Genomic DNA, 25,443 nt, shown 5'->3' on the forward strand with positions numbered 1-25,443 from the left:
TTTTTTTCAATTTTAATTTTATCAATTTGAACATAAAGCACAAATAATTAAGACATCATGGTTATATGAGATTTTAATTCCAACATTGGTAAAAGCGATTTTTAAAACATTATGTGTACATAATATAGTCTTGCAAACGAAAAAGAATCGAATCATCTACTGCAATTCTGCAAAAAAAGACTTGTAGTTAGTTTCAAACACATTATTTAATTACATGCCCGTAGATTATAATATGGTTGTAAATCTCCAAAAACACAACCCAGATTTTGTTTTGAAAAACACAATTGATTATTTTTTATTAGCTCTAAACTTGGCCAGACATTGAATTAAACCACAACTCTTTTGTAGTCTAAATACGTACACGCTTCTGGGCACTGTCCATTCTAAAAAGTCTCCAGGTCGTTTTAATCTTAACTGAAATAATACTGAAATCAAACTGATTAAGAGAAAACGAGACTAAAATCATAAAAAAATGAGTGGATATAGAGATAGATGTAAGTTCAATTTTGAATAAAAAATGGTGTACCATTTGTCCATTTATTATGTTGTACTCAATGATAAAACATAGTTAAAAAAGAAGCAGTACTTGGGTGCAGCGAATAATGAAGATGAACTTTTTAAACGTTTATTAAAAAGCTTCCACGTTGTATATTCTATAAGTAGGTTCAGTGGCGAAGAGTAGAGGTAGGCTGTTAAGATCCGCCACAAATAGTGCACACTAAACTTTGTCAGCCATACGTATTTGTTTTCATTGAAATAATACTACAATAATTTAGAGATGGCATTGGTTAGTTTTTAAAATTTAATTTAACCCTGCAAAACCAAGCCATAATAGATAATAGTCAAAAAATATTCTTCTATCTTCAAAATATTTAAAATTACGCAATTAAAGCATACATAACTTTGAATATTTTATAGATAGAATAATATTTTTATACAAATGATAGTTTGGTAAGGCAGGGCTTAATGAATTAAAAAAAAATGAACCAACAATATGTGTAATATGTACATTTATTCTTAATCCGACGAAAACAAATGAATGAAAAGTGTGCATAATTTTGTCGTATCGCCCAAAATATACGAAAATTATCATGGTTTGATTTAGGCAGGATTTAATTAATTTTTAAAAACTAACCAATACCATCTGTAAATTGTAGTCATAGTTCAATAAACACAAATACGTAGGTACTTAAAAAGTTTAATGTGCACTTTTTATGGCGGATCTTAACAGCCTACCTCCACCCTTCGCTACTGGTAGTTATAAACGTCAAATAATTAGTATATGTAATAAAAATATATAAAATCATGTAAGCCCAACACTTGCAAAAAAAATATGTAATAAAGATGTATTTATAGCTATAATTCGGATAAAAATTTTGATTTCCAGAGAGAAAAATGTCCCCCAGTTCACTGCCTACTTCCTCTCAATCCGCGAGTGAAACAAAAAAAGAATATAAAAAGCGTCTGAGAGGTTTGATTGGCGATTAAGTGGCAGAACGCTTTTGCGTGGATTTTTAACGCGAAAACCGCTCAATTGCAAAAACGCTTTGATCTGAACCCTCGCGTTTTCAAACAAGTAAGTTATGGCCACGGGTTCAACGCTTTTATTGCTCTTTATCGTGGTTTCCTTACTTCATCGTCTCCTCACGAGACAATGGAGATAAATTTTCAATTAAGATGAAATTCAATGGATATCAAATTGAATATAGACCATAATTATTTTTTATATTTTTTTTTCATATTTAATATTATTTCCCGTCAATCTTTGATGACGAATATTATTTTTATTAACAAAGGTTTTTTGATGCTTCTATTTATATTGAATGTTTATTACAACCTGAAACCTGGTGGAGAAACACGAGGCTATCCAAGTATTTGAAAACAAAATTCTCCGAAGAATATTTGGACCGACACAAACATAGACCCCTCAAAACCAATCCGCACCGCACCACACTTAGGCTTAATCGAGTGTATCGAGGCCCTACGTGATGTGAAGCATCATCAGTTTTTTACGCCTGGGAATGTCTCAGGAGCAGATTCCCAAGACTAAGATCACCACGCTCTCAAGAACTAAGTTTACTGAAATACGTAATTTAATAAAAAGCGACATAGAAGAGAAAGGCACAGAGACTTAACAGAAATAAATGCATTTAATAATATATAAGTTACAAAAAACAAAGCTAAAACATTACGGACAAACAAAATTATGTGAAGAGATCTTCAGGTCCGCAATAAGACGTTGCAAATGCAATATAATTGGCCTTTGTGACGATCAGGTCTCACGGCTCGATGGGCCCAATAGCTCGTTGGATCGACTTAAGCATCTCTTCCCTCTCGGAGCACATTCTTGGACATACATTTTATTGGAATACGTGGACCGGTTAATGACAACCAGAGGCAGTGCATCCATACGAATTTAAGCCCAATATAGTCAATGTCTTGAGGGCGAAAAGACTCAGATAGGCCGGTCACGTTGCTAGATGCGATGGATGCGATGGAAGCTTATTACAACTTTGTACTTAATAATAAATACATACCTACATAGTATATTATGCACACGTAAATATTAAAAAAGAAAATACTATTATATTGATAATACTCGATTAATAGTCACGACCTGAGTCAGACAGGGTTTTGTCCTTGCTCCGTTTATCTTCATTATCCTCTTTGAATTTGTACTAAAAAGTTAATACCACCTGACCGAGGCATATCTATTACCCCCACAGTGAAGCTATGCAACCTACAATATACCGATGACGCTGTCCTATTTGACAACTCAATGGAGGGTATTCAAAAGACAATTGATAGGTTGCATGACAACTCATCTCGCGTTGGTTTGAAAATCGTTGGTTTTCTGCAATAGCACCTGTCCTGGTATTACCCTCTGATTAGTGACGGGCAAAACGTTGAGTGCGGTAACAGGTTCAAATACCAGGGGTTGCACATCGTGGGAGATGGCATTTTGCAAACAGCTCGATATCCAAATGGGAATGGCTGGGGCAACATTCAACTAGATGCGGAGTGTCTATGACTCACGATTGTACTCGGTCAAAACCAAATACCGCCTATTCGATGCTTGCATTCTGACGGTGCTACTTTAGGATAGAGAATCATGGCACCTTACAAAAACACCAGATGCCAGAAGAGAACCTCAACCTGGCTTGCTTATACTTCAAGCCAACCGGATTCCGACGTTCTGGAAAGCCGTTAAATACTATCTATGGAATGCTGATATGACCTGGAACAATGCAAGAAGAATGACTAGCGACAGGGATTCTTTGAGGCGCCGCTTGGTGTCCATATGCTCTCACTAAGTGGCGGATATGGAAGAAGAAGATCTAATAAGAATTAATGTTAATATTTTTGAATGTTCTTCTCTTATTTTATTATTTCTATATATTATTACCAATATCTGCATCAAATTAAAATTCAAAATTAAATACAATAATAATTGGTAAAGTTTTGAAAGGGGTTTCCGAAGGCAATCAATATTAACAAGGCTGTTGAACTTTGAAGTTGGCTTGAAGTGATGAAGAATTTATAAGATAAATAACTATTGAAGCAATACTCTTGCCCACGAATGAAGCACAAGGCAAATTTATATTGGCAACCACCGAAATTTTGTTGTAAACTTTGCTGTAAAATTTGCAATATTACATAAGTGTGCTTGCCATAAATAAATATTTATCTATCAATCCGTTTACATAATATTATGTGCTACTCATTTAAAAATTATTTAAAAAAAATCTTTATTGTACTCACCAATATTATTAAAATTTCTTCACACTTTTAAAGATTTATTTTATTCTATGTGTTTATACCTAATACAATTTAAAAAGTTTTTCGTGCTCTTAATGTGAATGATTTTGAAAATTTCGGGTTTCTGTCATGAATAGGCTCAAAATTATTCCTGATATGACGATTTCGGTACAAAAACTGTAGGTAGGTTATTCATTTTTGACAGAATCTGATTAATTAGAAATTATTTTATTTTATGAAAAAGTTACTTAATTATATTTTATATAATAATATAATCTTATGGTCATTAAATCTTGTTATTTGAAGTTACAATGCCTTTAGCTATGTATAAGAATATTTACGAGCATTTAATCTTGTAACCCATCTGTTATAAAAACCTTATTAATTTTATAAAACACTTTCATATTTAAAACCTCCATGAAAAAAATACTAAAATGCAGACAGTTTTTCAACACAAAAGTCATAAAATTTAAAGTTAAATTGGCTGTACTAAGGATAAATTTTTTGAGAAGAAAATCTGAACCGAAGGAAAAAAGTATTTTATGAGCATCGCTCTGTCAGTTTGTTCGCATAGATATAAAAATGTCAGTCTGATTTTTTGTGGAATTTTGGCGTCGTTATTGGATTCCGTTGACACATTTCAATTCCACAATTCCAGTGCCCAGCGGACAATTTAAATTGCCTTCATTTCAGTTTCATGATTTATATGTTTACTTACAATAAAGCAAATAATAGGTATACACTATTTCGGTTCTAAGGAATAACTTTTGAGAAGATGCTTCAAATTGTCATTTAAGATGAAAAGCCTCTACAGAGTTTATTTTGAATGAAAACTAAAATATTATGTTGCGGTGTTGATAATAATATATATTTGGAAATCTGTATTCACTGATAATAAAATCGTTTTGATATCTCTTTTTTAACAAATAGTTATTAATTATACTGCAACTTATTGTGAATCTTGGAAAAATATTGCAATTACAATCCATCATAAAAATATTCATTCCTAACATAGACATCGTTTACTTATAATAAGTCAAACATACTAATATAGGATTAGGACATCAACACAAAAACGCCACGACGCCATCAAAATTTGATATTATCTCTAAAATATGGCTAGGGCTGTCGGGTATTTGAAGATATAAATCACGTTATTTGTCAATGTCCGGATGGTCAAAGATGAAGGTTACTTGAAAATTTAAGAAATCAAGATTATCAATAATTATCACTTAATCTTGAGGTGTTGATAGCTCAGCCAAAAATCAACTCGGTTTTGAGTTTTCAAATGTTTCTCAAAAAATGTAACATGCAAGTATAGATTATAATACGACATGGTTGAAGTTAAAATGTTATTTATAATGTATCTATCCAATATGAATAATATATTTCTTCAATATGATATAAAAAATAATCTTGAATAAATGGAATGTAACAACAGTATATAGATGTACCTACAGCTATATAAGCTTCAGCTGAAACGTAGGTTAATACCCTGTTACTGCTAACAGTACGTGTTATCGCGGCCATAACAAAAAAATGCACGTGTAAACAAGTATTATCGTGCAAATTGCAAGATTGCATGCATGGATCAAAAAAGTTCAGAAACTTTTGAATTTTCACGCGAAAATTGGACTGTGCCTACGCAGTAGATCGATAGTGATGAACCTGCCGGTAAAAAAACGAACTACACTCATTTCACGACCTGTCAAATAGTAAGTACCATACAATGATAACATCGCATCTCGCACACTCTTGAAGAATGAGATTGGCGAGTCAGTCAGCAATTTTACGTGTACACAGTTATTATCGCGATCATTTAAAATATACAGTATTGTTGCAAGTAAATCCATCCACGTGTACAGGCGCTTTAATAATAATCTAAAATAAAAATAACACTAAAATATGATTTACAGAAACTTATAAACTTCATAATTCAGTTTTACCTTCTAATAAATATTGCATTAATAATCAAAGCATATTGAATTAGTAACTCGTGTCAAATTACTTAAGTCACCACAATATTCCACTATTTCTTGAAAAATACTTAAAGTTTTGGTCACCAATTTCTTCGCCCGCAAGCAAACATGGAAGAAAAAGAAGAGAGTGTAAGTGAAATCTAATTAGCATTTCAAAGGTTTTTCTCCAAACCCTTAAGCCGCATTGATTAGTAATGGGGAAGGATCAAATCGCAATCTATAATTTATTCCAAAACATTAAATTAAAAGCTCTACCCTCTTGCCTAATTGGATAAATATTTATAGGGACGCTATTCTAATTAAATGTCCGTAATTATCTCTTTCTTTTTAGCATTTTTTGTTGTTTAATTTTGCAAACATGGGGTAGGGTTTCTTTAATTTGAAACAAAGGCTCTGAAAAAGCGGAAGGGATTAGAGTTTCATTCTGGCGATTTGGGAGTAGATTACTTTTTCCATTACAATAATATTATCCATGTAGCAATTAAGAATATTGTTTTAACCAAAATTTTATTATGAAAATTTGCATAGATACATACAATATTATGAAAATCTCTACTAAAAATCTCTAGACGTTCAGCTAATTGAAAAATCAATAATGACTACTCGGTCATGATAATGATGGCTTAGAAAAAAGTCTTGTGATATTTAATTTCAACTTTTAACTTAATTTTTTTAACATATTGTGGACATTAGAAATTATAAGTTTAAAACGTTCATAACACGACATGAAACATTATTATAAAGAAAAAAGTATTAAAAACGATAAAAATGAAAATATAAAAAGAGAACATAATATAAACATACAAACTCAATATTTAGTCACATTGAGAATGTGTTTTTACGAGAAATGGATATAAATCAATTACTCAATCTATTTGGTCAATACTCTGGGTCTAAACACACATTAAAAAAACAGCAACATGTAAATTTTATAGACTCGGAATTCGATCCCGGGATCCACGAAACTATAAGCGCTGTAAACAATATTAACATTAAGCTGTTATTATATAAACTAAATGAAAACTGACAATGCTTTGTGCATGTTTATGGGTATCTGTTGGAGCCCACAGTTTTGTATTCTGTACCCTGCCGCCATAAAGAAGAATAGAAAAAATGTTGATGATTTGATACACCTTTTATGTAAATGCTGATGTTTTCATTTCGGTTTGAAAGACTATATGATGGGTCAACATTTATATAAAAAAAAAAACGAAAATTTAAAGGTCAATGCTGTTCCGGAAATATATCACAAACTTTACAAAAAAATCCACATTTTTTTATATTGTAACGCACGATCAAACACAACGTGGCGTTGGAACATTTCATAGGTGAAAAGACGTGATAGAACGATTTTATCAAAGCGTGATTTTTCACGGAAAATATACATACGCAAAAGCAAACCGAAAATTTATTACGTTCGGAAAATTCGGAAAATAATAAGACGCTTAGATAAAAATGAATAATACCAATGAACAATTATTATTATTATTGTAAGTAAGCAGAAACGTAATCTGGATTGTACTAAGTTTATGTATTTTCCTTTGTTTTCTTTTCTCCAATAAAACGATACTGATGCGTCGAGTCGTGACTGTAATCGCTCGGGGCCATAAAAAATACACGTTTCATACGGTATTATCAGATTAGCAGAAGAAAATTTCCTATTTTATTCCCAAGTCTTAACTATCTCTAATACTTAACAAACGATCTCAATCGTTCTGATTACTAGTGTTTACGACCGCTCTTGCTTTTATTTCTCAATCAGTTTTTACTATCGTTTTTACACCTACGATTGTTTATCATCTTTTATTTTAGTTGGAGCCTATATTTGCAATCTAAAAACGTGATTAATTAATTCTACCGATAATAAAAATAATAAGAGTTTTTTTAAAGACTTACATCCAGGTTCTCTATGGTTTTTTTCTATAAAGAGCACATTAGTTATACTCTGGATTATAATTTGCAAAGAAACTTTAATAATAGAGACGATTGACACCATGGCCCCGATATTCTGAAGCGGGCCCCCAGGCTAGGATGTTTGATGGGCCCCCTACCTATCGCTAAGGGTAAAGACAGTGTGTATATATATATATATATATTTTAATATGTACGTCCATTTGAATTATGGAGTTGTCGAGTATCGGCACACAGAAATTGCATCGTACAACCAAATATTTTAAATTATTAATATCATTGAAGTAAAATAGCGCTGCAGGCGACTTTTTTACCGTTAGAGCAAATTTGTAATCTGTGTTTATCTCACTTATCTCGTCGACTCGCCACGCAGGGCCCTTCCTGAGCACGGGGTCCCAAGCTAGAACCCTGTCAGCACCCGCTTATGGGGGCCATGCAATTCACTCACTATACAATAATTCAACATTTTTTTTAAATATTAAATTAATTCAATGATAAAAAATGAATGGGATATAAAAGTGTTTCAACAGAATTATCAATATAACATTTTTTTCCATAATTTTTGTTATTCAAAGATGAAACCTTTTTTACTTTCTCCTAAAATATACTGAAAACAAGGAAAATTTCTCACGATATTTCATAACGCGAAAAAAAAAATTAAAATAACAGAATATAATTTGCATAAAATGGCACTTATTATAATTTTACAGCCATTAGAAGATGGCGTAAAATGTGATCGAGATATATTAGGTATATTATAATATATTTTGACAAAATGTAATGAAACTTTTGGTGTTTTTGGTAAGTGCGTGTATTAATAATAAAATAATATAGCACGTCGATGCTTTTGGCAGTTTCTACTTCTAGTTTTCGATTATGGCAAATTTAGCTCAAAATTCGGCTGAGAGAAAACTTCTTTTGATTCGTGTATACCAGTGGCAAAGACTCCATACTAGGCGATTATTTAAAGCCTACCTTCTTAAGAAAAATAATTTTTATTTTCACGTTGACGTATTTATATATCCACAAATAATAATATATTCAATATGCCCAAAGACATCTATCGTATAATTGTCATAATTTTACGATCTTTTCCCATATTTCAATAAGCACCATCTATGGCATCTCACGAAAGTTTAAAAAAATAGAACACACCGCGTTTCGCTTCACATATTGTAAAGGATTATTTTCGCGTGAATCGACGGGTTTTTCAATATGAAGTTTTTTTCTCCTTATTTCAAAATGTCTGGCGTCCTGCATACAAATGTACAAGCTGTTTCGTTGGTGCTTACGTTGCGAGAGCGCATTTATTCAAAATAATTAATAAGAAGATAATTTAAAAAATAATTTCTATGGGATTCAATCACATAAATATGTATTGATTGTTGTTAAAAATATAAAATAATTTATCTCGTGATTTTTATTTATTTATAAGTTCACTCATTAAACAATTTAGATATCTGATATTGTACCTACCTAAGTCTGTGTTTGAAATATAGAAGTATTTTAAAATGTCTAGTTTTACGGGTTAAATTATAAATTGTTATGGAACATAACGTTGTCGTATATCAACGGATATTTTCATAGATGATAGGTTATATATTTTGAGCGTATGTTACGTTTATAAATGTTTAGGAAAATACATAAGTAATTCAAACTAATTGCATATTTTTATGAACTAATTATAACAAACTAATTAGGCTTTTGAAATTTCTTCGTTTTAGCGTACTTATTCATCAGTAGTAATATTGGGTTATCTTCTTATTTCCCGCAAATATATCTGACAAGCATGGTTACTCCCACAGCCTACCTCTTCTAAAAAGTCACCCTTTGCCACTGGTGTATACTTACTTGCATAAATCCTGTAATATATACGCATTATTGCCGTATACAATGTATTAAAAATTAATGTTATTTAATTGGACCCTGGAATATCTCTGGAAAAGATGCTGAAATAACGTAGAAAAGCTGAGTGTGACTAAGTGGAGAAAAAATATAGAGGACGAAAGTGCAGTATACCATGATCTGTTTTAATAAGTAAGTGACATTAATAGAGAGTTAACATTGTTATTTTAAATGAACTTGTTAAATATGTATTCATGAAAAATAACAACACGATTAAAAAAATATATTTTGTCGTACCTATATATGTTAATATATTTCTGCGGGTACGTTATTTGGAATTTAAGACTTATACCTATAGATTTAATATAAAACAAATGTGTGCCCAAAACGTAATCAAATAGAAAAAACCGCCAAGGCAAATATGGTAGGTGACCACTGAATAATAACAATATATTATTATGTGTTTCAATAAGAAAGATGAAGCCACAGGTTTTAATAGCTATAATAATTATTATTAATTATGATTTCATTCCTCTTGGATTTATGCCAAGTATAATAGGAACTAAGTACGTATAATCTCTGTAGGTAGGTACCTATATTATATTAAATTTTTAAATTTTTTGAGATTTTTTTTTAAATCAGTGTAGAGGAGATTTTTTAAATTTTTACCGTAACGTAGGGTGACATGGGAATATATTCTACAGATATAGAAAGCTTATATTTATTGAACATACGAGTCGGTAATAAATATATTCTAATACGTCCATATACATGCCCGTGATGGCCGAGCGGTAACATGTCGGCTATTTCTGGGTGTGGCAAATTCACATATTGTTTTTAGGTATGTTTGGACCCAGATGATGAACCTGATGAGATGAATAAATCGCTAATATCCATTTATCGTAAAAAAAATTGCGCAGAAGCCTTTTTGTAAGGCAGCACAGATATACCTACATAGGATTGATGAGCCAATAAATAAAACTCACATATACATTTTATTTAGTTTGTAAATATCCTATACTTAGTTATATTGAGAATACTATTCTAATGGATTTCAATTCAAAATCCATCAAGTACACTAGGTCGATAGTATTAATGTATATTGATAATAATATTCTAGTATACTTTTTTTTTAATCGGAATGTATATTAGTATTCACAATATCTCTATATTTGTTTCCTTTTATATACCTAAATATTCGAAATAACGTGGAGAGATTAAAAGTACTGTCTCAGTATGTACGTATTATAACTGGGGAAATACATTTCTTAATGAAAGACGTACTCAAATGTATTGTACAGATTCAAATATTTTTATGGAATGATTCAAACATGTGATATATTAAATTAATATATAAATAAGCGAGTTTGCAATGATTTTTTTGAAAGGTAAGACATCGAAAAAATAGTAATGTCGATCTTCAACAGGAAATAGCTGTGAATGCGTCAATGCCATCAATAATAATCAACTGTAAGCTCTTGTGGATATGAAAGTGTAAAATAATCAAGAAAAGTGGTGTATATGTGAGAATTATAATATGTTTTTAAAAATCTTTAAGCATAATAATATGAGTGATATAACCATTTCGCTCATGAACGTTGCACGTAATGTCTCCACAGAGTGGAGTTTATGGTGACAGGGCAAACCCATTAATCCTTACCATTCTTAATACCCCGTTTACACGTGCATAGATTTACTGTGCACAGTAAGAAAATGTATGAGGAAACATTTATTATCCTGCAGTTGTCAAGATTGCGTGCATGAATCAAAAAAGTTTAGAAGCTTCTGAATTATTCTGATTTTTAATGCGCAAGTAAGATCTGCACTCTGCGCAGTAGAACAATAATGGCGAACCTGTCGGAAAAAAAATGAACCACTCGCTTTGACATTAACCGATTTTCAATACGTCCTGTTAAATAATAGTACCAAAATGACAACAACGCGCCTCACTTACTCTTGAAGAATGAGATTGAAGAGACAATCAGCACTTTTACGTGTAAATAGTAAATTACTGTACTGTACAATAACTGTTATTGTCACGATATTTTAAAATAAGCACTATTGCCGACAGTAAACAAAGCACGTGTACAGACGCTATAATACTCATTTAAAAACAACTTTATTTTTTTCCGTCAGTAAATTAATTTAATTTTGTACTAAGCTTTACTGAACTACTGATACAAACCATACTTCGTCTTTTCCCACACGTAGCTCTGAATGAAGGTTGTATATAAAGAGGCTTTTCACATTCTCAATTAATATAAGAAGGTCTGGTGCGTGCATAAGTTTACGTGCATAACCGTCAACCCCACCCCAAATGGCGTGTCATTGTGACATTTATCATTGGCCAAGCATTTTGAAGCGACGCTTAATTTACGACCCCTAGCTTGCTACTCACCATTATATACCAAGTAGATGTATCAATTTTAAATGAGCACAATTAAACGTTGGCCACTCACTGACTGCCTGCACATCATTTATAATATAAATCATCAACTATTTACTTGAATTTTATATTTTTTGGGTAACTGTTTTACTTACGGTAAACCGTTCTCTTCGTCAGAATGAATCCGGCTGATATGTAGCAAAAACCCATTACAGTCGATTCGAAAATAGAAAAATAAAAATAACTCACGGTCGACCTTGAACCATCCATCTTTTGGTTGCCAATCAAGCGCGACGGTAATTATTACCAAACAACTACATAATAAAATGGATCGCGCTGATTTCGAGTCAACCAGCCAACCGAGTAAATCACTCGATACTCACGTGACTGTGGAGATTTCGACAATAACAAAACAGAATTCACCAATAGAATAAAATGCATTTGAAGCCATAATACATATTATTATTACTTATTTGAGAATATTTTGTCTTTTATGTGGGTATACAAATATTATGTTAATGGAGCTTGTGATCTAGATTTCTTGTCTCGAGGATTCTTGAGAAATAATGAGAAAATTGAGAGACACGAATTCAGTAAAATGTTAACCAATTTATTGTACCTATCAGCAACGTTCCCTCTAATTTTTCTATTGTGTGTGCGGATCGCCGTCACCCGGTGCGGTAAATTTACACCCCCCCCCCCCAAAATACACATACAATTTTTCATTCAATCCATTTCTTTCCAGACGTGAATTTTCCTTGCATAATTGCTGCAGATAAACAAATATATCACCAACACATAGGTGATCATTGATAAACACTAAAATATGTATCTTCTTTTCGTATACTTTGGCACGCGATAGAACGGGACGGATATAGTGATCGTGCTAGACGTAAAATTTCATTTGCGTGATCGCGTTAGTCGTACTTGACCTTCACCTTCCGAGAAATGAGTTGTGTGAGGACTGTGCAGGCGATGAAAACATGTGTGCGGACACATTATGGTAGGTGTGCGCGCGCACACGCGCACACCTTACAGGAAACGTTGCGTATCAGTAGCATGATATGGACTTAATCAGTCAAGCAATTGGCTTATATCCATTTCTAGTAATAAAAATCTGTTAATGATAAGGGAAAATTTCATACGGCTTCCAAGATTCAGATAGGATTATAGAATCAATGGGAAAAAAGAAAAAATACATTAAAATTTGTATAAAGGAAATTGACCGAAGCTACCAGGGTAATTCACAGGTAGAGGAAGAGTATTCAAGCTGAATAGAACATATTGTATGAGCATTTAAATCTAAGATGATCCGGCGTCTCTAACTGGCCGCGAAGGCAACTGAAAAGTTTCATCGTAATTCAATATAACGTACATGGCTCAATTCGTAAAGCACACTGGGGCGGACCCAATCCAGACTGAATCCGCTGGGCGTCGTAGTTTTTTCAAAGATTTTTTTCTATTACGTATATTATAATATTATATTGTATATCTCTGAGGTATTTTGAAGACAGGAGACACGAATTGGCCCGGTGACAAACCGAGAGAAATCCCAGCAGTATGATAATATCTAAGGTTTTACTAAAAATTGTAAATTATTCATATACTTATTTACATGTGCATAGATCGTAAATATAATCACAGAAATCGGTAATCATACGAAATGATTCCTGACGCATTATCGTGTTGTGTGTATAACGATTATATCGCCCTCAGAGCTGTTCAATATTCGGCAATATGATTCATTTAGTTTCATGAAAAAATATTGTTATATATTTATTTATTATATTATTGTAATGTAAAATTAAATTTCGTGCTGATCGAATTACAAAATTATCGGGCTGGCCCTACGCAACCAATCTGGCCGTGAATAACAGTTTACACCATTTCAAACATTATGTTTCGAGAATATATTTTTCATCCGATTTTTCTTACAAACCAAGTAATTTTCAATTGTCAACGTGTTCTTTTGTTCAATAGAAAGTATTGTGACGGCGCTCCAATTTTGTTGAGCAATAAAGAAGCTCATAGCATGACTGTAGCGAGTGGGCCGTCGCGACGCGTCGGTGGCTGAGAAATAGAGCTCGTCATAGTGAATGTTCGGCTTCTATTCTTTCGCTATTCATTGCATGTTTTCATTCAATTAAGTATTTAAGGGCCACATTATTTGTGAAGGGCCATATAACATGTAAGGCTTCTGACAAAATGTAAGATAATGTAAGATAACATAAATAAACTGATCGCTTAGATAGCAGAGCTAGTCATGCGACCTAAAGCTCTATTATGATAATCAAATGTACTCTTTTTAAATTCCACGACAACGAAAATACAACATAAATAAAAATATATTAGACATAAATATAACTCACTTACTAGATTAAGGTACAAGGTTCCTAACCTTCTTCAAGTTATCAGTCACATTTTCCGGTCAAATATTACACTTTTACTCGTCTCGACAAGGTACCACCAAATAAATTTGAATTAAATTGAGTAACGCTCCTTTTACATTACACGGTTTTGACCGTATGGCAAAAAATTGAACACCGAAATTCTTTTAGTGGCGTGAAGAAGAGCATGACTCTTTTCACATTACACGTCGATGGTTAAAAACCGAAACGACGCCGTATAGCAGCCGTCCATTCCACTGTATTCACGGCGCCCGGACGGCCACCGATGACTCAGTGATGTATGTGACCTATTTCATGGTTTCATATTAGACAGTTTTAATTCGTACAGTCAGCATAATACTCAACCACAAACTGAGCTTTTGATGGGAAAAAACTTTGCATAAACCGCATAGTGTGAAAAGAGCGAACTTGTTGCCGATTCGGATTTTTAACATTCGATTTTTTCCGTACGGCTAAAACCGTATAGTGTAAAATAAGGGTAATTGAAGCTGACAATTAAATTAATGTAAATTAACAATGCCAGTCGACCAATTTATAATTAATGGTCGAAGGACAAAAGGGATAAAAATGATGATATATAAAACAGTTAGGAAGAGTTTTGTGTATATGTAACTACATACATAGGTACTTATTTATAAATGATTAGATTAGGAGATTCAACTACTTAATTGATATGTACGAGAAATTAGCATTATATTCTTAACATTGGATTGCAAATAGAGAAATTTCAATATTTTTCATGGTATAGGACTAATATATCATTTAAAAATCTAGTCTTACTGGACGTCTTATATGGGCGAAGTCGATGCGAACGCGTTCGCGATGCGGATTGAAGCGATACGATCCAAAACAATGCAAAGCGGCATCGTTGTCCTACGTGTAGCTGAATCACCAGCTGTCACCATCGCACATTTATACAATTTGTTTATTACCATGGTAACGCCTAGAAATATTTAGATGTATGTAAATAATTACCTACTATGTTTATTATAAAATTGTTACCATGGCGATGCTTACGCCGCCGCGTCCACTTCGCGCAAAAATATCAAAACGTTTGACGGATTTTGACAACGACGAGCATGCTTCTAAGGCCCTCCTCCCACGGAGCAAGAAATCCGACGGAACTGAAACTAAAATTCCAACCAGTATGTAGCTAATGTATGTCAATGGTGGCTCGCAGACAGCGAGACTGGAATCTCTCAGTTTCAAAAGGGTCGTGAAGAGACGCGACATGCTAGTCGCGCGATCACCAGTCACCGTAAAACAGTGGTATATCAGTAAATTTGGTGAAAAATCATATTTTCTTAGCAAAATTGGTAGCACTGCGTAACAAGCGTCATGCTATAAAAACCACAACAACCCAAGACGTCAAAGTACAAGATAAGCAAAATTGAAATAACCTAATTGTATTCGAGTAAACGCAGCAGCGTGCGTGTTGTCGGTTTTTGTACAAAACAGCTGATGGTCCAGTTTGACAGTTTGAAGTTATGTGATTATTATGTGAAGTGGGTTTCAGTAGCGCCGTCTGCGAAGTTTAACATTGGTTAGTTTATGAGTTCAATCACCAACCAGTTCCGTCAGATTTCAGTTGCGCCGTGGGAGGAGGGCCTAAGTCAACATGTTTGGTCGAGCGAAACCGTCGAGCAAGAACTTACGTGGGTACTAGGCTTTACAGCTACAGGCTGCTATTTGACGCAATGCATATTGTGGTTATCGTGTGCCCGAAGCCTGATCGTGAATGAAACTGGTGGTATAGGCATATAGTGAATAGTGATGGTGGTAATTACCAGGGTGTAGAGGGCGCTGAAGTATGCGGCGTGCTTGGCGTGCAGGCGGCAGCAGGTGCGGCCGTGCAGCGCTCCGTACGAGTACAGCACGCCCGACTTCATTACCACACGGCGGACTTCATTACATCCCGCCTGAAATCAAAACAAGTTTACTTTATTCACATGTCAAAGTTATACGTAATTATAATAACATATAATAAAGGTAGCTTTGCGACACCAATACACCAGGATAGGCAGCTTGTCTGGGAGTGAATCTGCTCAGCCACCAAGCTCACAATATTCAAGTAAATAAAGCTGAAATTATCTCAGAAAGCGTATTGGGTAGGGATTGCAATACCAAATGAATATATCAATACCGGTATTTCGGTATATCTTATCGAATATCGGTATTAATTCCGGTATTCATCAAAAAATATTATAGAAAAAAACAAGTTAGTACCTATAAATAAGTATATAAGTATTAAAATCTAAAATCTTTCTCAAATTCAACGTTGTTTGTCGGATGTAGGTACTAACAACGTTAGATTAGTAGTTATAGAATAATTGGAAATATTTGCCACGAATATTTTCGTTTTCAAAATATGTATGTTAATTCATTGCGACAATTCTATAAAAACATTTGAGAGATTTTGTTTTAATATCATTTAACTTTTGTTGGTTTTTAAGTCAATATTTTTGCGTTATGATAGCATAAAACCTATAGGTACACGAAAATTAATATACAATATACCTAGTAGTAAGTAATGGAGAAATAACATTAAATTCATTTTTACTCGATTTGTTTTCGAATGTAAAACGTCAACGTGTGATGAGATCTTTTTTTACTGAAATTTCGAATTCCCTTCATACGATTTTTAGCAGGAAAATGCGAGAGCATGACCCAACCCAGAATACCTCGCAAAAATATTAGTCAGCAATACTCTTATACTGATCCCGTAAGCAAAACTACAGCTTGTCGACAAAAAATAGCAAAAAAAACTGAATGGTAAAGCAAAGGCACACCGCCGTAATACAGGGAAATATTTTCTCACTCGATTGAAATTGCTATTTTTTTATTTGTAAAAAAAACCCTTTCCCCTTATAGAAACAGCATGTAAAATAGCTTAAATCATTGTAATTAGTTATCGATTTTATTTTAAATAACCAATAGAATTAAAATTTCGATGTACCTATGTCTGTAAATATTATGGTAATGATTTCATAAAAACAGTGAAGTAATACATAATAGGTAATAATATTATAATATTTAATACAAATTAGTGTCTTAAAAAGTTGTACAAAACAAAATTGTTGAAAATTTAGAAAACAACGTTTACCCAAACTCATCTCACGTAATTGGAATATATCGGTATCCTGAATCAATGAAATTTGCATGAAAACAGTTAGTGTTTTCACAATTAGTATAAATATTCTTAATATCACCAGGTTACGTCTAACCAGCTAATAAGTCGATAGATTGAATGTGACGGAGATTACAATGTGATGTAGGTATTATCTAGTAAAACACTAAATTCGATTAAAGTTTTCGCCTAGTCTGTACACCGATTATGCGGTTATATATCGCGGTGTAACAAACGTTAGTCGCATTTCAAATTTGTGCCAGGAGCTACCTTTTTATACCTATGTTGACGTACACTGGAGGATAGTTTCTTAACCGGTGGTCCGCGAAGATTTTTGGGTGGGCCGCAAAAATTTTCTGCAGTTCAAAAATAGTAAGTATCTATTTTTAAAAGCTTATATTTAATTTCAATTAAAAAATGGAATTTATGTTGAATTTTATGAATTTTTATATTTTATTTTTTGTTACTGTCTGTTCAAAACAATTAATTTTGCAATATAATAATATGGAAAAATTAATTGTTTTGAATAAAAAATCAATTATATAAATATTTATTATTTTATTCCAATGTTGATGGTCCGCAAAACATTTTTTTATTTTTTGATAGTCCACGGATGTAAAAAGGTTAAAAAAACATTGCACCATGACTAGAGCATGTGTGTGATTTATATTCTGCTGGTGTGGCCAACATTTCAATCGCTGAAAGACCTCGAAAAATATTTGAAATCTGCGAAATTTGTCTGTGTCAAAATCAAGTCGTACTAGCCGGCCGGTCAAACTGATTTAAAAGCTCTTCCCTTCCAATCCATACGCGATGTCACTTTTAGAGGGTGAGATCGACATCCTGCAATTTGTGACATTATATTAAAACCCGCACACACACATAAGACACATAAAGCGTCTTTCAATAAGAACTAACAGATTTGTTTTTTCGATAAAAAGTAAAGTAACACGAATATTTCTGATTTTTTTGGTCCTTTGTAATTAATACTGATACACGGTATTTATGTATAAGTAGTGCCTATGTAACATTGTTCAAATAGCTATCATTCTTTTAACCATGTTTCACAAGGCCTTTGTGTATAAATCCGATTCTATTTTGCCAATTAAGTACCAGATATTATGTTGGAGAGCATGATTCATTTACACCTTAATTTTGAAAATACTTACAAAGAATAAATCCAATAGTATTAAATCACATGATCTCAGAGGCCAATTATTAACATCTAACTAAAAGTACGGTTCGATGACACCCCCTGCCCAGAAATCACACAAAATTCTCACTATTATTTCGCGAAGACGTGTATCATAAATCACCTGAGGATATTAAAATCCCTGATTTCCGCTGCACAGTATTGTAGTTAAACCATTTTTTGATAATATAATTACACATATCTCTAGAGTTTAGACTATGTACCTACCTATATCAAATTTGAAATGAGAAAGTGACACCAGTGCAAAATGGCGGCAAATATAACTCTTATTGGTACACCCTATATGTAGGTATACAGTATATAAAACGTTTGTCTGCTTTTGTAAGAGAAAGTCCATTGCTCCTGCAAATTGAACAATTCTAAAACAAATTACTATACTGATTGTTAGTGCATAATTCCCGATACGAACGCGATTGGGATTAGTATTCCCAATCCTAATCTCCAGATTCCGAGATTGGTGGTGACTCGCGGTGAGAAGTGTTTTAATTATACATTACGAGTTTTAACCAATAAAATTTAAATATTTCACATTTAGTTGCATGTTTTTATTGTGATTTGGCAGGTAACAAATTTAATATTTAAGGCTATACCTCAGCTGAGGCATGGTCTAAAAAGATCGTGACTAGACGATACGCAGAATGCGGGTCGCGGGTGTAAATGACGGAAGCCGAACGAAATATAGTTTGTCATAAAAGTTCAACATGCGTTCTTTTTATGTGATGTTTATTATTATATTCGTAATAATAATAGTATATTCATTGACATGTTTTCTTTTTTAAGTGCATACGTAAAGTTTTTTAGTCATCTTTACACGATTTAAGAATATTTTCATCCAACGCCATGACAAAACGAATTGACGTGCAGACGCCTCGACTATCGCTCTCCGAATGACAACGAGGCCGTAATTTCGTTCTACATACAGTTTAAAATTATTTGCCGTTTCACTTATGTACGCTGTTAAGTATATTTTTTTTCTATTCCATAAATTCGAAAAAAATGATAATTTTTAAGGTCTCCTACGACCACACGCATATGATAACCACTTGCTGCAGCGTGTAGTGGATGTAGTGTCCGGCGACACATCATATATAATACCGAATAGGAATAAAATACTTATGATATTTTAAATAAATAAATGATTTCTAATAATAAAATATATATAATATATAATAATATAATAAAATAGTTAGGTATACAATATTATTTGATTTGTTTTTCGACCATGTCAGCCACTTGCTCAACCTATTAGGTCCATACTCTGAATCATATACAAATTAAAAAATAATATGTGTACTTGCCAGACCCAGGATTACAAGTTGGGACCCACGACGCTGTATGCCGACGCTTAAGCCGCGCGGGCACCGTGGGTAATTTTAGTAAATTAAAATTGATTATAACACATGTAAAATCATATTGTTCGTACTTATGAACATATAGGTATATTAATAAGCTATGTTAGACATATTTATTTTATAAGATTGGTTCGTAGTATGATAGCCTGTTCTAAAATCGCAAAATACCAGCATGCATAGGGTTACGGGATGAACACATCCATCGGAATTGCAAACCTTACATCTTGACAGTTTGACATATAACTATTATAATCTAAAAAAACAATAAATTAAGTACTAGACTAAATTGGCTTTTAAAAATGTGTTGTGTGGATATTAAAGTAGAGTCACGCAATAATAAATTGTAGTTTTAATTAGAAATGCTGATATTTTGTGAGTGACAACGAGACACGCTAATGGCGGGCAATTATTTTATGAGAAACTTGAAGATATTAATTAATATTAATTCAAATAATTATTTCACTAATTTCATAAATGTAAATTTTGATAGCGGTGGAACTTTTATGATACGAGTATAATGACACTGGTAGCCAAATATGCATTAGCGGTAAGTTGTAACTTTACTTGTGGGAAATTTGAAACCAATATTTTATTGGTTTTGTCATTTATATATTTTTTAAATTAGTTATTCATTAAATCCTTTTGGTGCATATTTGAGATGCTGAAGATTACTTTTTTTAAAGAGCCTAACCTAATTTTGACCGTAAAGTCCCTTACGCGCTTTTAACTTAACATAATATTCCATACTATTCAGTACTAAAATCACATAATAAAATAACGTCAGAAGATTATTATTATCTAATCCTTTAACAAAGCCTCTTTAACAAGACAAATAAACCTAGAACCGAGACTACGTATGGTTTGCTGTTTCTTCCTCTCATTTTTTATGGTATGGGTATATAATATAATGTAAACTAAATAATGAAACATTGCGGGGAGTTAAGAGCTTCACTATATATACGTATTTCTAAAGTCCCTTAGACTGATGGAGTGACTAATATTGACATCCTCGAACGAAAGGAAAAAGACCGAGAAGGATGAGAGGATTCGTGACGTGACGTATGTCACATTAAAACATGACAAAAGTAAATTATTCTCCAGCTGATTATTTAATACATCAGTACATATCAATACAAGTACATACACTTAATGCATCAGAGAAAAAGACACTGCATTTAATGGCTATTATGGAATTAATATCATAATTGGTAAAAGTTCAAGAAAAGGTCGCTTTGATAGTGGCTGACCTCTGATATTGGATATCAGAAATAATTCTTCATCATAAAACTCAAATGTATCAAGTGACCAGTTTCTCAGTTGGCTAACTCCCAAGATATACACCGAATTGTTTGAGACAATAAAAACTTACTATATAAGGTTCAAAATAACAATAGAAGTAGCCAAACAAGGAATCTTGCCGATATTAATATCCGAGACCTGGGTAGCTAAAGACGCTGCAACACTCACAGTAAACCATTGAAGGGAATTTCTAATTTGTTTTGCTATGGTATATTATGCAGTTAAATGTGTTGAGACGTGGCCAATAGATGAAGTAAAATACTGCCCAATTATAAAAAATACAATCCTTATGTAAATATTGATTTTATATATTGTGACTTATTAAATACCGCGATTTTTAAATTAATAACAAATATTATTAACATATGTCTGAAATTTGTTTGACCCTACGCCTTGTGACATTGGCCACATTAAAGGTTATTACAAAAATAACGTCTGGGGAGACTGCGTAATGTGTGTATTTACACTCATAAAATTTCCAAGAGAGTCTAATCTGAAAATTTGTAAGGAATTCAAGAAATCGCAGAAATTCCTGAGCAGCCACTGACTGCCGAGTGTAATGGAGATATTTTCGATTAAATGCAACGACCTGTGAGATAGTGCTGCTATTTTTGGAAACGCTTTACTTCAAACGGACATTGCCCATAATATTCACTTTTTTATAAGAAAACTTATTAGGTACTTAGTATATTCGTTTTAAGTTTTAAAAGAAAACTAAATCACTCTAATCGTCTTAAGAACTCGTATAAAGAATGATATTATAAATTTAATCTATTAACATTTCATTTAGTAGCACGATTTAAATGAGATTAAAACTTTCTACGAAAACATTCCAGGACCTCTCGTTATAAATGAATTATGTATTTTTAAGTTGTGTATATAAATTTGCGTTAAAGTAATTTAGTATGCATTTCAGTCACACAGAAGAATAATATTTAAATAATAAAACACAAAATACGAATAAAATTATTATAACAATGAATATGCAAGTTAAATAAAATTTTAAAATGCATAACTGGGTTCAAAATACTAGTCAAAAGCGTTGAAAATTCTCATCCTATCAATATGTACAATTATTACGATCCCAGAATAAGTATCATCATCATTGGTTTTGGCATTCAGCGGGTTTTTTTTTTGAAAATAGCCGATATATTGGATTATTTGTTAGGTTAGATTAGGTTTTTATTCTTGAATTCATGAATTTTGTCAAAATCAGCTATGAAAAATGAATTAAAATCTAATAAAATAGGAGACTGTAGTATACGGTCATCTCTTTTCCGGTAATAAAGCTCACGGCTAACTGCGCCTCGGTGAAATGTTTTACGTAAAATTTACATGTAACCGTCATACATTGGTAGGGACAAAGAGCACTAAACGACCATATTGACGCCTTAAAACCCGCTGGATAGACGAACTCATAACGTTCGGTGGATTACCTGACAGCGAAGAACTAAAGACTGAATAGAGTGGGAGGAGCTTGGGAAGGCTTTCATCCAGCAGTGGATCGACCCTGTTAGATGATGTTGAATATGCATATATGTCATTTATAAAGTTGGTAACCAGTTAGTTTAATGTAGGGATTGCAATACCGGTATTCCAGTATTTATCAATACCGAAATACCGGTTTTAAAAATACAAAATACCGGAATTTTCGGTATTAAGAAAGCACACTCGTTTTCGTTTTTGAAAATGAATTATAAGTAATGTGCTACTAAAATGCAAATATATTGAGTGAATCCAACAGAGGTGAAAAAATAAAAAACAAATTGCATCAAATATATTTAAGTACTTATATAAGTAATTGTCGCGATGAATTATCATAATATTATTTCGAAATAGAAAACATTTGTGACAAAAATGTTCAATAATTATTCTATAATTATTGATGACTGCAAGCGTTGAATTTAAGAAGCTTTTCCTGCAGCCGGGACTTATTTGCACTTGATGAACTTTTGTGGGCTTTAGTTAAAATTATCAATATATTCAAATTATTTGTAAAAAATCACTAGTTCTACAATTATGATGAATACACATTATTTTTAAATGTCAACATAATAAATGTAGGTACCTATGTAGGTTTTTGCTATAAAATAATATTTTAAAAAGTTTTTAATAGCTATATTTATTGATAAGCACCTACTTCTGTTTTTTTAATGTTTATAAATACCGGTATTAATAACGGTATTCAATATGAAATACCGAAAAACCGGTATTGACATTTTCATTCGGTATTGCAATCCCTAGTTTTATGTATCTTGGAAGATAGGTACACATTTTCGCTATAGCAGCGATCAAATGAGAGCAACTTCCTTAAGAGATAGAGAGTTAAACATATTATAATACTAACGTGATACACGTTTTGTAGATGTTAGGTTAGTTGAGCCAAATAATGATATAGATTAAATGATATGTCACAGATGTCGTCTTCATCTGTTGGAATAATTAATTGGTGAGTCGGGCACACTCCGGTTTTTGCGTCTTGATTCTTTGGTCTGGATTTGAAGTCAAGCGGAGTCAGAATTACTAACGACGCATCCTCGCTTGTCACTCGCTGCGTCAGCAAAAACGTTCAATGATGGATTTCCGGCCGCCATAAACGTTGACTTGCCTAACTAATTATCCGGCGAAAAGAAACAAATAACCCACCCCAACGCTTTTAGACAATTTGTGAATAGATTTTTTAAATAAACTTTGACATAGATCTATTAATATCACATCTTTACCAACCTTAAAGCAACATCACTTAGTCACTATTAGGAAATCCAATCCCGAGCCTAAATTTTGATCCCGGGATTTCGGGATTACAATTTGACGATCCCGGGATTAGTATTTTTTTGATAGTTTATATTACTTAAATTGTTATATATGTATACAATAACATTGATAAAATCGGTCAAAAATGTCTAGTATAATTTATACTATTTAATACATATTATGTTGTTAATATTGTGTTCGTTCAATCTTGGAAATACATAGGTTAATGAAGTCAATAATATCAATTAATCAATGAGAAAATTAAAATATACATTCATAAAATGCGGCGTAGAAACAAGTGCGTGCCTGCACGTCCGTGGCAATGGCGGTTAGACGCCGTCTAGTTCCGTTTAGTGACATCTAACTGGTTATTAAATAAATGGATTTATTATTTTTTTGATGTTGTTACGATTGCACATGGCAGCAAACATGTGTATTTATTATCCGTGAGCATCCAGCGATTCCACCTGTGACATGTGCAGGTACATACACGTCGCTAACATAATGATTTTGTACACATACCAATTGATTATGATTAATAAAAAAATCAATCCCCAAAGTTTCGGGATTGTGTTTACTAATCCCGGGATTCAAAGGAGTCGAAAATTGTCCAAGATCCCAGGATTTAATTCCCTTGTTTCTATATTAGGTCTATATAATATTATTATAATGGTTATCAGTGGTGTCGATACACTGTTGGATGAAAGCTTACCCTTGCTCCTTCAACTTTTCTCGATCGCTTGATAAGTTCGTCGATCCAGCGAGCTTTAGAATGGACGTTTAGTACCCGTTGAATACCACTTTATGACTGCGTTAGTTGTTTAGCGATTACCGTTACCGACACGTCGGCCTTTTGGCATTTTATTATCTCGGTGATCTCTGTCACCAGGAAACGGGCAAGGAGAAGCAGGACACCGATCTCTAGTAAGGAAGAATACGGGATAAATTTAAACACGTATCAAGAATACGTTATACCTACGTCGCATACTGACAACTGCTTTAATAGGTTTAATATGCAATGATGCTCATATAATATTGGTCTATTACGCACGCTATTGTACGTCTATAATGCGTGGTTCATTTTCGTAGGACACGCACATTTAAAACCCTGCGTCAAAATTTACTATATTGGTATAATTATAACCTATCGGAATTCTATTTATTATCTGTTCGGTGTCTGTCATGTACTCTTTTCTGCCTCTTTATCCATTGGTTTATTTTGAAGTTATGCCCAAAATGCACGATTCATGTTGTGTTACTCATAGTTTGCGGATCTTTCTTACATTAAGTGTTCATGTTTCACATGCAATGATTGAATACTTTATACGTTAGCTGTAATAGGAGGTCGCTATTGGAAATAATATTAAGAAGCCCAAATGCGTATCCGGAAATTTGTACGTAAACAGTTCA

At 32.8% G+C, this 25,443-nt stretch overlaps 1 protein-coding gene across 1 annotated transcript in view; it reads right to left on the reverse strand.

The window, feature by feature from the left end:
• The window catches only part of LOC147063800 (uncharacterized), a 45,093-nt gene that overhangs the window by 9,959 nt on the left and 9,691 nt on the right, over positions 1–25,443 (reverse strand). The window contains exon 2 of the mRNA XM_085958783.1: positions 16,076–16,207. Coding sequence (XP_085814909.1) covers positions 16,076–16,177 — 102 coding nt within the window. The 5' untranslated portion in view covers positions 16,178–16,207. The remainder of the gene's footprint in view (positions 1–16,075; positions 16,208–25,443) is intronic.

Source organism: Rhyacophila brunnea, unplaced genomic scaffold (assembly GCF_057557595.1).
Source record: "Rhyacophila brunnea isolate RB1 unplaced genomic scaffold, BYU_Rbru_1.0 scaffold_8, whole genome shotgun sequence".
Lineage (NCBI taxonomy): Eukaryota > Metazoa > Arthropoda > Insecta > Trichoptera > Rhyacophilidae > Rhyacophila > Rhyacophila brunnea.